This window comes from Hypanus sabinus, chromosome 13, assembly GCF_030144855.1.
Source record: "Hypanus sabinus isolate sHypSab1 chromosome 13, sHypSab1.hap1, whole genome shotgun sequence".
Taxonomy (NCBI): domain Eukaryota; kingdom Metazoa; phylum Chordata; class Chondrichthyes; order Myliobatiformes; family Dasyatidae; genus Hypanus; species Hypanus sabinus.
In genome coordinates this window covers 45,910,808-45,926,578 of record NC_082718.1, presented here as the reverse complement: position 1 = coordinate 45,926,578, position 15,771 = coordinate 45,910,808, and the positions used below count along the sequence as shown (strand labels likewise).

At 40.9% G+C, this 15,771-nt stretch overlaps 1 protein-coding gene across 4 annotated transcripts in view; it reads left to right on the top strand.

Annotated features, from left to right (window-relative positions):
• Positions 1 to 15,771, top strand: part of lrrk2 (leucine-rich repeat kinase 2) — a 137,254-nt gene that overhangs the window by 100,764 nt on the left and 20,719 nt on the right. For 3 of the 4 annotated variants that reach the window (XM_059987538.1, XM_059987540.1, XM_059987541.1), the window contains 5 exons: positions 3,343 to 3,443; positions 8,995 to 9,189; positions 10,912 to 11,105; positions 13,158 to 13,214; positions 15,191 to 15,263. In XM_059987538.1, the coding sequence (XP_059843521.1) occupies positions 3,343 to 3,443; positions 8,995 to 9,189; positions 10,912 to 11,105; positions 13,158 to 13,214; positions 15,191 to 15,263 (620 nt within the window). The remainder of the gene's footprint in view (positions 1 to 3,342; positions 3,444 to 8,994; positions 9,190 to 10,911; positions 11,106 to 13,157; positions 13,215 to 15,190; positions 15,264 to 15,771) is intronic. The other variant, XM_059987539.1, reaches the window with a different exon arrangement.

Below are 15,771 nucleotides of genomic sequence, written 5' to 3'. Positions count from 1 at the left end.
AGAAGTGTGGTCAATGCAGGACAGAAGATGTATTTGAATGCACATAGTATATGAAATAAGATAGATGAGCTTATGTGTGAAGTTATCCACTTTGGAAGCAGGAACAAGAAGGCAGAGTATTGTCTGAACGGTGTAGAGTTAGGTAAGGGAGAAATGCAAAGAGACCTAGGAGTCCTAGTTCACCAGTCAATGAAGGTGAATGAGCAAGTGCAACAGGCAGTGAAGAGGGCAAATGGAATGTTGGCCTTTATTACGAGGGGAATTGAGTACAAGAGCAAGGATGTCCTTTTGAATTTGTACAGGGCCCTGGTGAGACCACACCTGGAATATTGTGTACAGTTTTGGTCTCCAGGTTTAAGGAAGGACATTCTGGCAATTGAGGAAGTGCAGCGCAGATTCACTAGGTTGATTCCTGGGATGGCAGGGCTGTCTTACGCAGAGAGATTGGAGAGATTGGGCTTGCACACACTGGAATTGAGGAGATTGAGAGGGGATCTAATTGAAATGTTTAAGATAATTAAAGGATTTGATAGGATTGAGGCAGGAAATATGTTCCAGATGTTGGGAGAGTCCAGTACCAGAGGGCATGGATTGAGAATAAGAGGTCAGTTATTTAAAACAGAGTTGAGGAAGAGCTTCTTCTCCCAGAGAGTTGTGAAGGTGTGGAATGCACTGCCTCGGAAGACGGTGGAGGCCAATTCTCTGGATGCTTTCAAGAAGGAGCTAGATAGATATCTGATGGAGGGGAATCAAGGGATATGGGGACAAGGCAGGGACTGGGTATTGATAGTGAATGATCTCAGAATGGCGGTGCAGACTCGAGGGGCTGAATGGTCTACTTCTGCACCTATTGTCTATTGACAATGTTAAAATATTCACAGGGGATCTCAATTAAAGAGGAACTGGTCAAAGTTGATTGGAAAGAGACTCTAACAGGGATGATGGTACAGCAGCAGTGGCAGAAATTTGAGATTCAAGGCAGAAGTGAGTGTCATCGCTATTACTAACATAGAACAGTGCAGAATAAGTTCTGAAGGTAGTTATGTCACCTGAACCAGATGGACTACATTCAAGGGTTCTAAAAGAGGTATCTGAAAAGACTGTGGAGGCATTTGTTATGATTTATTGAGAATTGTTGGATTCTGGAATGGTTCTGAAGGACTGGAAAATCACAATCGTCACTTTATTCTTAAAGAAAGGAAGGAGGCAAAGCCAGGAAATTATAGGCCAGTTCGCTTGATTTCAGTGGTTGGTAAGAAAATATTGATTATTAAAAATGAAATTTTGGAGTACATGATTAAAATATAAGTCTGCATGGTTGCCTTAACAGAAAATCTTGTCTAACGAATCTGTTGTAATTCTATGAAGAAGTAACAGGAAAGAGAGACAAAGGAGTGCCAGTGGATGTTGTTTACTTGAACTTTTAGAAGGCCTTTGACAAGGAGCCACATATGAGACTGCTAAACAAGATAGGGGCACATGGTAATATAGGAAAGATTGGAAAGAGACTAGCATGGACAGATGATTAGCTGACTGACGGAAGGCAAAGAGTGGGAATAAAGCGGGCCTTTTCTGGTTGGTTGTCAGTGACTAGAAGTGTTCACCAGGGGTAAGTGATGAGCCCACTACTTTTCATGTTATATTTAAAATTATATGGATGATTGAATTGATGGCTTTGTGGCAAGTTTGTGGATGATAAATGGTAGGCGGATGGGTAAGTGGTGTTGAGAAAGCAGGGAGTCTGAAGAAGGACTTGGACAGATAGGGAGAATGGACAAAGAAATAGCAGAAGGCATATAGGAAGTGTATGGTCATGTCCTTTGGTAAAAGGAGTAAAGGTGTAGACTATTTTCTAAATGGGGTTGAATTCAAAAATCAGAGGTGCAAAGGAACAAGGGAATCTTATTGTGGGAATCCCTGAAGTAAAAAGAAAGGAAAATACTATGTTAGCATTTATTTTTAAGTACTAAAATATAAATGCAAGATGTAATGCTGAGGCTTTATAAGGCATTGGTAAGGCTACCTTTTGAGTATTGTAAGCAGTTTTGGGCTCTATATCTATGGAAGGATATACTGGCATTGTAGTTTTTTGAGAATGATCTTGGAATTAAATGGTTAACATATGAGTAATGTTTGATGGCTCTGGGCTGAGTCAGAATTCAGAAAAATTAGGTTGGGTGATCACTTTGAAAACTACTGAATATTGGAAGATCTGGATAGAGTAGACATGGAGAGGATAATTTTAATAATGGGAGAGTCTTGGACTTGAGGGCACAGCCTCTGGATAGATGGATATCCCTTAATAAGGAGGATTTTCTGTAGCCTAGAGGGTGGTAAATCTGTGAAATTCTTTGCCACAGGTAGCTGTAGAGGGCAATTCATTGAGTACAGTATATTTGAAGCAGAGGTTGATTAGTTAAGGTGCCAAAGGATACAGGGAGAAGGCAGGAGAATGAGGTGGAGAAGGAAAACAAATCAGCCATGATTGAATGGTGCAGCAGACCCAATGGGCGAAATGGCCTAATTCTACTACTTTGTGGTCCTATTTCCTCTAGATGTAAAGGATGACTCTTTTGAATATGATTGACATCTGGAAATAAAAACTGGTTTGAAGTCGCAGAGTACTGAAGGACCCACTGGAGCACCCAGACTGCTTTTGAGAACATGCTTACTATTTTTGAACAGTTTAATTGTCTCCATTGGTTATGAGTTCAATGCATTCAAATAATTAAAAAAAGAAACAATGGTAAAATCAGCACAAGGAATTGGAGAAAAGGGCTTCAGCTCCCAATCACCAATAAACTTATTTTGAGATCAGAGTTCAATGTTTTTCATTGATAACCAGTGTTCACACATATTTTGTTCTTTCCGTAATACTGAATCTCTGATGTAAATGAACATTTTTTAAAAAATCTATGCTTTGCTGTCTTTGTATGCGACCTTCAAATGGAAACAACATTTTCTTAACTGCTTTTCTGTGGAGAACACAGATGAATTTCTGATCCCACTACATGTAAAAATATAGAGTTTGTGAGAATAGTGTTCTTTAATTGTAAAAGAATGAGCTGCTTAATAATTGTTCTTTTTTTACAATTAGAGAAAATTCTTTAATTATATATCTTTATATGAACTGTAATATTTCAGAATCAAGGGACATTTTGTAATATGTTTTCTATGAATCTCATGGCATTAATTTAAAATTAAAGATTGGTGGATTGCTGTTTCCTACTACTATAGAATCCATAAATTGCAATCTGTAATAGCTGTACATTTCAAATCCATTTGTTATATTAGTATGCTGTTGCATTATTGTATTTTAATCAGTATTTAATCCCTTTTCAGATCCAGTGAAAGAATTAAACTGTTCACCATGGCCTGGTGTACAGAATTTAATTGATCATTGTCTGAAACCAAATGCAGAGGACAGGCCTAAAGCTTTGCAGGTATGTTGTGAGTGTATTTCATACACTTTTGATAATACCACAGAGGTTGATTAAGCATGTTTGTGCTTGGAATAGAATGTGTTATAGTTCGCGTTGTTATGAATCCCGTAACTGGAGAACTTACCAGCAAAGATAGAGAGGTCCGTTGAAGTCTGATGTCACTATTTTCAAACGTTTTATTTATAAAGGGACACAAAAGTAGGGCTAATACATACATTCAGATAGTGCACATCGTCAACACTCAATCTAAAGCGCGGGAATAGTAATAATCATCATTTAAGAAGTGAGCTCTGCTGATGTCTAGGGGTTAATAGATTGTCCGTTGGAAATATAAAAGTCACTCAGAAAGTCTGCAGGCCTCAGCCCTTTGAAAATCGCTGGGTTTCACGTGGGGCGACCGAGAGAGAGAGATTGGGGGAGAAGAGAAAGAACTTGCCGAGTCTTGATGAATCTTCCGTGAAATCGGGGGAGCGTTAGTTTCCTCTCCCCGATGTTAGTTAAAAGCGGTTTTCTGTGATTCCAGCCACAAATTCCAATCCCGGAATCTAACGCACGTGGCTTCCTTCAGAATGGCTTCCCGCTGCTGTGGGATCACTCTCTCGTGTCTTCTTGGTGCGTCTGAGGGGGCTGTCCCCCTGAGACTCTCCTTTATACTTCCTCACGGGGTCGTGGTGTCAATCAGGTTGGGATGATGCAATCTCTCTCTCAACCAGCCCACCTTGCCCGAGGGCTTTTCACGTGGTCTCCATGAGACAATAGTCACTGTTATCTTTATTCTGTATCCCGGGTGGGACGTGCAATTTGGCACGTTTCTCTCTCTCTCTCTCTCTCTCACTTCCTGGGTCTACTGACCCCCCCCCCCCCCTCAACGGGTGCTCTTGCGATACTCACAAAGGAGGGGGCTGGGATCATAACACCTCCCCTCTTAAAACGTTTTTACCAGCGGTTAAAACGGAGTGGTACACAGTCTTTCAGGAGTTTTGAATCTAACACAATACACAAGTTTTTCTTTTCACAGAGTACTACCATTATACATTCAAGTCAGTATCTAAATAGTTAACGATTTCAGTGTCCCTTTCTTTAATATCTTACATTGCGAACCGTACATCAGACTTCAATTCAATAACCACCTATTTATTTATTTTTCTCCTAAGCAACAAAACTAAGGAGGTGTGACCTTAGCTTAGGTGCACTTACAAAAGTTTACACGAATACTAATCGTTTCAGTTGCTTAACTTAACCGGCAGGTCTCCAAAGGGCTGTCTTTATTATTCACAGGCTTTGGCACAAACCCGTTCAACCTGCTTGGCTGTCTAACAATGGCATCCCCATTAACCGTCGCCTCTTTTTCGGCGAGCTCCCCCGTGGGGAACTTGAGTAGTTTTGCATGGTGAACATCAGGGTTATTTTAGCAACACCATGCCCCAGACTTAGACCATCTCCACCCAATTCTTTGATTTCACCCAGGTGGCTGGCCCTTTTATCAGTCCCCTTCAGGCTACTGGTGTTTGATTTGAACTCTTCGCTCAAGTAGCCTGTTCAAGGCAGCCTTTTCACGCTCCATCCTGGCATAACAATAGAGTGGGGGGCCCCGCTATTCGCCGGCTCACTCTGTGAGCGATCTGCCAGGTTTAAGATTTCTTCCTTCGATTTGGAAACTATAGACTTTTCGTTTCCTTCGCTAACAATCCTCACCCCCCACCCCATTCTTAAATTCAGCGTTAACTTTGAACCCACCTTCGAATACAAACACCGGGGAACTCACACTTCCCCCGGTTACCAAGATTAACCCCTTTCCCACCGAACCAAGTCCATCCGACCCACAAGGACGGCCGCCCCGTTCCACTGGATCAGATACCTCAGACTTCTTCTGAGCTCCGTTACCAGGTTCTGCACCTCGTGCATCCCCATCTCGGACACACTCAAACGGGACATTGGCCTCTTCCAGGCTTTCAACACCCGTACCTTTTTCAAATTCTAACTTCCCCCGATCCTCTCAGTTACTCTCTGGGCAGCTCCCACCTGGGGAAGGCGCAACCCTGTGAGCTGAAACAACCTCCTCAGCCCTTTCAGCAGACCCCTTCGAGGCAAGGGTACCTTTTCCATCTAGGACTGCCCTCACCTCATTATCGGGAACACCTTTAGAACTCTCAAATTCTTCAAACAATTCTGCCAAACCAGACAGATCATCCATGTCCAACTCTGGACCTTTTAACAGCTTTACCTGTTTCTCACCTTTATTTCCAATCTTTAGGACCTTTCTCTTTGCTAAAGGCAGATCTATCTCCTTTCCCTCACACCCTTTCACTTTACTATTCGTCTTACCACCCTCTAAACCCTCATGGCACAGGGTCAACAAAGACGTCTCGGCCAAATCAAAACTGGCCAGATTTAAACTGCTCTCGTTCTCAACTGTCTCTCTCGACATGCTGCGAGTGACCACGCCGGCGAGATGGTCCTTGGGCACTAGGGACGGGGCAACCGTACTCGCCAGTCACCAGGTCGGCAGCATGGCTGAGCAAACCTTACCCCCTGCTAAGTCGTTTCCCAGCAGCATGTCCACGTCAGCTCTCGGGAATTCTGAGGGCACCCCCACTTCAACTGATCCATACACCAGCTCACAATCCAGAATGACCTTATATAAGGGCACCATTTCTATCCGTTTATTTATTCCTTCCACCTTTACCATGCCCGTTTCCCGACCAAATTCTAGTACCTTACGGCTAACCAGGAATAATTCAGCGCCCGTATCCCTCCAGATTCGTACGGGGACTGGTGTGTCTCCCTCCGTCACAGACACGGTTCCGTGTGACAGACAACTCCCAGAGCCCTCTCGTACTCTGTCTACCCTCGGCTCTCTGGTCGATTTGCTGATTACCACGGCACACCTGATAGGGATTGCGGCTTTCCCTCTTCCTAGCTCCTTTCTCGGAGCAAAGCATCAAGATGCAATGTGCCCCTCCTTTCCACAATTAAAACAGGTCAAACCCGGAACCCTCTGGCCGTCTTGCCTTTCCCCCTCAACCTTACCGCTAGCTCCTGGTGGGACCTCTGCCTCACTCGTCGGACTTTCTCGATTGTTCCCACAGTCTCTCTGGGGACCTTTATTCGAGGGAGTCTTTGTCTTGTGGGTTAGGGCATATTCGTCCGCCAATCTGGCAAATTCTGAAATGGACTTATCCGGCTTCTCATTCAAATACACCCGGATCTCCTCCGGAACACAACTTTTAAATTCCTCAATCAAAAATAACTCCCATGAGACGCCCATAATCCTCGCCCACTCTTTCCGCGGTGCACCAACGGTCCAAGAGCACCCCCTTCTCATGGGCTAGCTCGGTATACGTTTGATTCCACCCTTTCCTTAAATTTCTAAACTTTTGTCTATAGGCCTCAGGTACCAATTCGTAAGTCCGGAGAATGACCTTTTTTACCTCATCATAATTCTCCGCTCCTCCCTCCTCCAGGGACAAGGCCGCATATGCTCGTTGGGCCTTCCCCTTTAACACACTTTGTAACAATGCCACCTACTGCTCTTTTGGCCACTTCTGATTTACTGCCACCTTTTCAAAAAGCAAGAAATAACTATCGACATCTGTCTCCTCGAACGGGGGCACCAATCTCAACTCCCTACTAACATTAAACCGCTCTGCTTGGTCTAACCCTTGATCTCTTCGCTCGTTCTTCATCTTCTCAATTTCCCAGTCATGTTGCCTCTGTTTCTCTTTCTCAGCCCGTTCCTTCTCTTTCTCTTCTGCTTCTAGCTTCTTTAGGTGAATTTCATGCTGTCTTTGCCTTTCCCTCTCTCTCTCTTGCCTTTCCCTCTCTCTATCTCTCAGCCGCTTCCAGCTCTTTTAACTTAATTTCACGTTCCAACTTCAATTTCTCCACCTCTAACTGAACCGTCCCCCTTGATGGTACTTTGTCAGGGATATCTTCCAATACCTCATCTTCAAACACATTCTTCTCAACGTAATACTGAGTTATGGCCCTTCGTACCTCCTGCTTTTTCATGGACGACCTCACTTCTGTGAGGTTCAACCCCTTCGCTAAATTTAACAAGTCTGATTTTGTGGCCGCCTCTAGCGTCGGGTTTTCCATAAATTCACCCACGTCCATCTTTGCTGGTTTCCCGTCTGGCTACCCGCGTAACCAGATTCAAGTTTTTGATTTACAAGCCCGATTCACTGGCCTCCCAATTTGGTGTCAAATCCCGAGATGAGAACCCCAACTGTTATGAATCCCGTAACTGGAGAACTTACCAGCAAAGATAGAGAGGTCCGTTGAAGTCTGATGTCACTATTTTCAAACGTTTTATTTATAAAGGGACACAAAAGTAGGGTTAATACATACATTCAGATAGTGCACATCGTCAATACTCAATCTAAAGCGCGGGAATAGTAATAATCATCATTAAGAAGTGAGCTCTGCTGATGTCTAGGGGTTAATAGATTGTCCGTTGGAAATATAAAAGTCACTCAGAAAGTCTGCAGGCCTCAGCCCTTTGAAAATCGCTGGGTTTCACGAGAGAGAGAGATTGGGGGAGAAGAGAAAGAACTTGTTGAGTCTTGATGAATCTTCTGTGAAATCGGAGGAGCGTTGGTTTCCTCTCCCCAATGTTAGTTAAAAGCGGTTTTCTGTGATTCCAGCCACAAATTCCAATCCCCGGAATCTGGAAGCACGTGGCTTCCTTCAGAATGGCTTCCCGCTGCTGCGGGATCACTCTCGTGTCTTCTTGGTGCGTCTCAAGGGGCTGTCCCCCTGAGACTCTCCTTTATGCTTCCTCACGGGGTCGCAGGTGTCAATCAGGTTGGGATGATGCAATCTCTCTCTCAACCAGCCCACCTTGCCCGAGGGCTTTTCATGTGGTCTCCATGAGACAATAGTCGCTGTCGCCTTATTTTGCATCCCGGGTGGAACGTGCTCTTCGGCACATTTCTCTCTCTCCCACTTCCTGAGTCTATTCAGCACGTCTCCCTCTCTCTCTCTCTTCCTGGGTCTACTGACCCCCCCTCAACGGGTGCTCTTGCGATTCTCACAAAGGGGGGGGGGGCTGGGATCATAACAGCGTATTCTAACTTGGGGTATTACGCTTGTAAAATAGGTCATGAAATTATGCTGTTTGTGAGCAAAGGGGGGACGTGGGGATATAATTTAGCTTTAATTATTTAAACTCAGTTTTTATTCAATCGCATCAACCTATCTTGAACTTGATTACATTTGGAATTTCCAGGTCACTTTTAAATTGGTCTCTATCACACCTTTCGTTGCTTACAATAGCCTTTTATGTTTTCTTAATGGATAGAGAAGCCAACTATGTTTTGTTAGTGCTTCTATGTTAAACTACTGCCATAAAAGAATCAATCGTTTTATTGTGTTCTTGTCATTATTTATAGCATATGACATAAACCCTAAACGTAATATTTGAATGAAAATCAGAGCTAGATAAAAGCTTGATTGAAATTGATTGGGATGAAGAAATAATATACCAAAATTAATTTTGAGAGTGCTTGTTGGAAATAGAAACAGTATTTTTGCACATTTTGTCCTCCAGGTATATGACAGCCTGAACTCTGTGAAACTACTTTGTTTGATGAGAATAATAACAATACCCAGTAATCTTGCAGCAGAGTGCATGGTGGCTACTAATCCAATTTGCAGAGAACCGAATGTCTGGATTGGTAGTGGAAAAAGAGACAAGGCACAACTTTCATCCCTGCAGCTGGATACTCAAGGCCAGACTCTTATGGTATGTGTAAAGGTGAAGTTTTGAAGTTTCAGTTACATCTACAAAAATTGCCCTGCTCAGTAGGGAAATAATATCTCCAGGATGGAAACATATTGTCCCAAGTTAAGAAGACAATAATTATGCAAATCTTCTATTTTCTTGCATTTCATTTTCTCAGGTCTTTCTTTAGGAAAATTTGGAGTTTCTTGCCTGTGAGTTTCCAGTCTTTCTATCTGCTTGGTGTTACAAAAAGCAAGTTTCTAACTCATTTCAAATAGCCATTAAAAAAATCAACCAGATTATGTAAATTAAAACCATATGCACAAAAGATACTGCAGATGTACACTGATTATAGCAACAGAATGTCAAACTAAATTGGGGGGGAGAAGAAGGGAGCTTAGAGTCAATTTTGGAAGCAATTTCTTTCATTCTTGACATAAATGGAATAGTAGTCCTTGTGTGAGATTAAAGACTCAAACTGCTTGCATCAAACTTGTGCTAGAAGATGAGCCATGAATTGTTTTCCTACCTGTGCTTTTAGATGAATGTCACTAGTCAAATTGGTATTACTTTGACCACACCATTATCAAAATAGCACCTGTCTTGCCAAATACAGGACATAAAAATCTGAAGCAGTTGTTTAAAGTATTTTTATTGATTTTGTTTTCAACATGGAGAAGAAGGCAATGGCAATTAATTATTTATTACAGTCCAGAAGGATATCATTTGGCCATAAAGTCCATGCCAGCTCCCAGCAGAGCAATCCCACCTATCTCATTCTAGCTCTGCTTATTACCCTGTAGTGCAGCAACTTCTATCTTACATTTCAATAATGCTAACAGGTAGTTTACAGGAATCAATTAATGTTGTTCAAAAGCTGGGAGAATTTGATTTCAAGTACAGAATGCTACAAAATGCTAGACAAAAGATGAGGTGAAGCCACGGTCAAATAGTTGCCTGCCACTTGAATCTCTCATTTCTCTCCGATCTCCTGCACTGTTACAATGAGACCAATGTAAGTTTAAAGAACAATTCCACATGGTTTATCTGGGCATGTTGCAGCTCTCCAGACTCAATATGGAATTCTCCTATGTTATGGATTTTGCTTTTTCTTTCTGGTTGTAACAGATCTGGACACTTCTGCCATATTGGCATCTGTGGTTTTGGATCTGTTTTACAATCTCCCATTGGTATAGCCTGGCCTGGTGGTATGTCCCACAGCCTACCTATAAGCAGCACCTAACACAGACAAAGAAGCATAATGTGTCTGATAAATATTATTGTCGTGAATAAGCATGATAAATGAATAAATGAAAGGAAAACTGGAAAATTACATGTTATGACATGGGGAAATGATATTATGGAAGAGGGAGCAAGGGCAAGGAGTCATAAGAGGGAGAAATGAATGTATCTGGATTTTAGGCAGGGAAACACAAATCAGAAAGATGGGTTGCCATTCCAGTAAATGTTCACTTGTCTGCCCATCAAATTTGGCAAGAGCAGTTTATCTATCATGTCAAAAGCTTTTCACTGTAACATTAAGAATGTAATAAAAGTGTATGATACCATGTGAAAAATGAACTCATTATGTTGAACTTTGAAATCTATTAAACTGTGCTGATTTGCCTCTCAGGTGAGAAAGGCATAACTGTAAATGCTTTTCAGATATTTCTTATCTAATAACTAAAAATGGGTCCTTTGGTTTGCTTACTCAGATAACTTTCTCTTTGAATTCTTTGCCAGGATATCGATGATAACTGCATATTGTGTCTGGCATTCGTAAGTGTGATTGGTGAACAAGTTAACTGGGTTGTTGCTGGCACGCAGTCAGGACGTTTGTGGGTAGTCAGCACAGAGGATGTGCGGTCTAGACACCAACTTCGAAAGATGTATGATTCCATTACCTGTTTGTTCTTTACAAATCATTCCAAAAAGAGGTTGGTATGATTTAAAGCACTAGTAGATCAGTCTAAAACAATATGATCAATATATGTTATTTAATTACAGTGGTGCATTTCCTGTTTTCCTTCATGCTGTGTCTAAGAAAATCTGGAGTATCAAAACCGAAGCTGGACTTCAAAAGCTAGTCTGCCCTTTTTCAATCAAGTTTGCTTTTTTAATCACATTCATGTCTGCAATATACCCCAAGATTGTTATCTGAATGCTTACTTAAGTTTGAATTTAGTTTGCTGAAATTTCCATGGGTGTGGGAAAAGACAATCTGTCAGAAGGAAATTGTTGCTAGACCTGAACATAACCCCTTGAGTTGTTTTTACAATTAAAATATTCATGCAAAGTCAGAGAAGTTATGGCCTTGTCCTGTAAAATCACAATGCAATTCGAATGTTTATGTTTAACAAATGAGCACTCCCATAAAATAGTACTAAATAGCTTGAATTATTGATTATAAAATGCCTTATTTGATTTTTTTTTTGCAGAGTATAACATGAACAGTAGCCATTTGTAGCTGAATACATTAGGCATGCAAGAAATTGTGAGGTGGAAAAGGGTGATATTAAAATAAATCTTGCTTATTTTGTTGAGATCTCTTATTTAACAACATCCACATGAGCAGAGAAACCAACTGTATCTGCATTTGAATTTTTGCACAATTCCATGGTTTGATCAATTTCTCTGATGTCCTGAATGCTGAATAAGAAACTCTCCATTTCCATTATCTTGGAATTGTATTGGAATGATCTGCAGCACCATACAGAGAGTGAGCATCCAGAACATAGGTCTGAAGGATATTAATTTCTTCCATGTTTTGGCTCCAATCTGCTGGGCACTCTCACCTGAGAGCAGCAGCCCTTCCTTGTGCTGTCTGCCAACACAGCAGCCAGGATTATCCCCACTTAAAATACAGAGAATCCCCAGATGGCAATGATCTCTGAAAACTTTTAAACAGGAAAAACATCTGAAATCTCACCATGCTGGCTGGCATAAGATTAAATAAGTGATAAAAGTGATAAAAATAAGGAATGCTGCATAAAATATTTAGCACTATTAGTTTGTTGTAATTAGATTTATCCTCGTTAATGAAAAATTCTGTTAAATTTTGTAATATTGTCCAACCATGCCTATTTGACTTATAATAATATCCTTTTAAATAGCTCAGTAAATTACTTATTAAAACCTAATCACCATGGGCTCTAATTAAAAATAGGGAATTATTACTTTAAAGAAAGGCTTTTGAAAACAAAAATGCAATATATTAAAAAAAACAAAAGCTTAATCCAGAAGTGGAATGTGTGGACAGGAAATAATTGATAGGCAACCACCAGAGGGCGCAATCATGGACAAAGTGTAGACCATGTAGGACTGAGTTGAGGGGAAGTTTCTTCACCCGAAGAGTTGGAAACTTTTGAGATTCTTTACTCCAATAGCTGTGGAGGTTCAGTTGTATTGATTCAAAAGATAAATCAGTAAATTTTTGGTTACTAAAGGCTATGGGAAATTCCACTAGGATGGAATGCTCAACTATTATTTTATTGAAAGGTGGAAGGGGACTTGGGAACCAGTTGGCCCCCTATTCCTCATGTTCCTGTTCATGAGACTGGCACTAAATATTCTGGTATTTTGGCATTTCCTAAGGAAAAGCAGAAAGGAAAAGGAAGTAGAGTGCTCACTTTCATACATGTATTCTCATGCATGTTGAGATTAGCTCAGTGTGAGGAGTTGTATTGATTAATAAACACAAGATATAGATTCATTTTTGATGGAAATGGGAAATAAGAAGCCTGGTTAGAAGAAGTATATTGTGCCCGCACCTCCTCTTCTCCACCACATCTCTCACCAAACCACAGTGAAACTACCACAGAATACACAGTGGCATGCAAAAGTTTGGGCACCCCTGGTCAAAATTTCTGTTACTGTGAATAGCTAAGCGAGTAAAAGATGACCTGATTTCCAAAAGGCATAAAGTTAAAGGTGACATATTTTTTTAATATTTTAAGCAAGATTACTTTTTTTATTTCCATCTTTTACAGTTTCAAAGTAACAAAAAAGGAAAAGGGCCCGATGCAAAAGTTTGGGCACCCTGCATGGTCAGTACTTAGTAACACCCCTTTGGCAAGTATCACAGCTTCTAAACGGTTTCTGTAGCCAGCTAAGGGTCTTTCAATTCTTCTCTAGTGGATTTTTGCCCATTCTTCCTTGCAAAAGGCTTCTAGTTCTGTGAGATTCTTGGGCCGTCTTGCATGCACTGCTCTTTTGAGGTCTATCCACAGATTTTCGATGATGTTTAGGTCAGTGGACTGTGAGAGCCATGGCAAAACCTTCAGCTTGCACCTCTTGAGGTAGATCATTGTGGATTTTGAGGTGTGTTTAGGATCCTCTTTTCATCTTCAGCTTTTTTTTTACAGACGGTGTGATGTTTGCTTCCAGAATTTGCTGGTATTTAATTGAATTCATTCTTCCCTCTGATCAGTTCCCCATGCCACGCTGCACAGTAGAACAATGCACCACCACTCCAGAGTCTGCTAAATCTACCTGAAGGTCTTTTGCAGTCAAATGGGGGTTTTGATTTGCCTTTCCAGCAATCCTACAAGCAGTCCTCTCGGAAAGTTTTCTTGGTCTTCCAGACCTCAACTTGACCTCCTGTTAACTGCCATTTCTTAATTACATTGTGAACTGAGGAAACGGCTACCTGAAAACACTTTGCTATCTTCTTGTAGCCTTCTGCTTTGTGGGCATCATTTATTTTAATTTTCAGAGTGATAGGCAGCTGCTTAGAGGAGCCCATGGCTGCTGATTTTTGGGACAAGATTTGAGGAGTCAGGGTATTTATAAAGCTTTGAAATTTGCATCAGCTGGCCTTTCCTAATGATGACTGTGAACAAGCCATAGCCCTAACAAGCTAATTAAGGTCTGAGAGCTTAGTAAAAGTTATCTGAGAGCTCAAATCTCTCGGGGTGCCTAAACTTTTGCATGGTGCTCCTTTCCTTTCTTTCACTCTAAAATTATACAAAACAAAAATAATACACTAATCTTGGTTAAAATGTTGAAAAGAAAGTGTCATCTTTAACTTTATGACTTTTGGGGATCAGTCCATCTTCTACTCACTTAACTATTCACAGTAACAGAAATTTTGACCGGGGTGCCCAAACTTTTGCATGCCACTGTGAGTCAAGTAGTAACGAAGACTTGTAAGAAAAGGAGTTTTAGTCATCATATTAATCAGTAAAGGTAGATCTGTGGACACAGAGCACACTTGGAATAGTTATTTGAAACATCAGGATAAATAATCAGTGAATAAGCAGGTATGGTGCATGGCTCAGCTTGAAGAGCTAGAATCAAAATGTCGTTCCAACCATATTCCAGATATTTGAGTGCAAGAGGCTAGCCTTGTACTATCCATTGTGAGTTGCATTATTTGAGGGAATGCTTTCCTATCAGAAGTGCTATCTGTTGCATGAGACCTTAAATACAGTTCTGGGTGCTGTCTCAGGATGACGTAAAAGATCATTTAGCACCCTTTTGAAGAAGAACAACGTAAGCCCTGCCCATTATTGAAATTCAAAGTTCGAAGTACATTTATTATCAAAATATGTATACATATACAACCTTGTGATCCATCTCCTAACAGGCAGCCATAAAACAAAGAACCCCAAAAAAAGACCATCAAGCACCCAATATGCAGAGAAGAAGAAACAAATCATGCAAACAATAAACGCAAGCAAATAGCATTCAAAACTGAAGTCCACAAAGCCGGTCCTGTCCGTAGACCCTTAGTCTAGCACAGAGCAGAGCAGCAAGCTGAACCAGCCCATTCCTCACCTCAGGTCCCAACACCTGGATCTTTCAATCTGACCTGGTGCCTAAATTGTTGTCCAATTACCATTTAAAAAAAAGTTCATTATTGCATTGTTATTAGTAGGAGTTTGCTACAACAATTTCTTCATTACCTCAATGACTTAATTTAAAAAAAAAATCATTGTTCACTTCACCCAGAGATTATGATGTATGGTGAATGGAAGTCCTTAAGTTATTATTTATTTAGTACTATTGTTATTGTGCCTAGCAAAGAAGACAATTTGCTTTTGGTGGGGACAGCAGATGGGAAGCTTGCTGTTTTTAAAGATACCACAGTCAAGGTAAATTCATCTTTTTTGAATACATGTGAGCTATTTGTAATTGCTTGAATGCTATTTACAAATTCAATGTTGTAGTTTGTTTAATTCTCTGAATTCCCTTCCCAATATTCCTTCTGGGCATTTATGACAATCACCTTTTACTTTTTTTGCCTTAACTGACCATGCAACTTTCTTGGCTTATTTTTATAAGAATCTGGGTTACAGAGCAATCTCCTCAGTTTCATCACCCCTTACCTTATTCTCCTTAACACTGCACCTTATTCTTTCTCACATGCCTATTGACTGCCATATATTAATTTACAGTATAATAGATCCATCTCCTTGGGTAAATTCAAATCTACTGAATCCACCCCACCTTTATCTCCCAAGACATTATTTAACAATCCAATATACAGGTCCACAATCCCTTATCTGAAATTCTAAAATCCAAAAATCTCTGAAAACCGAAGTTTTTATCACCAACAGCTGACGTCACTCAGGTGTGATGTGGCAGCACTAGCAGAGGCTG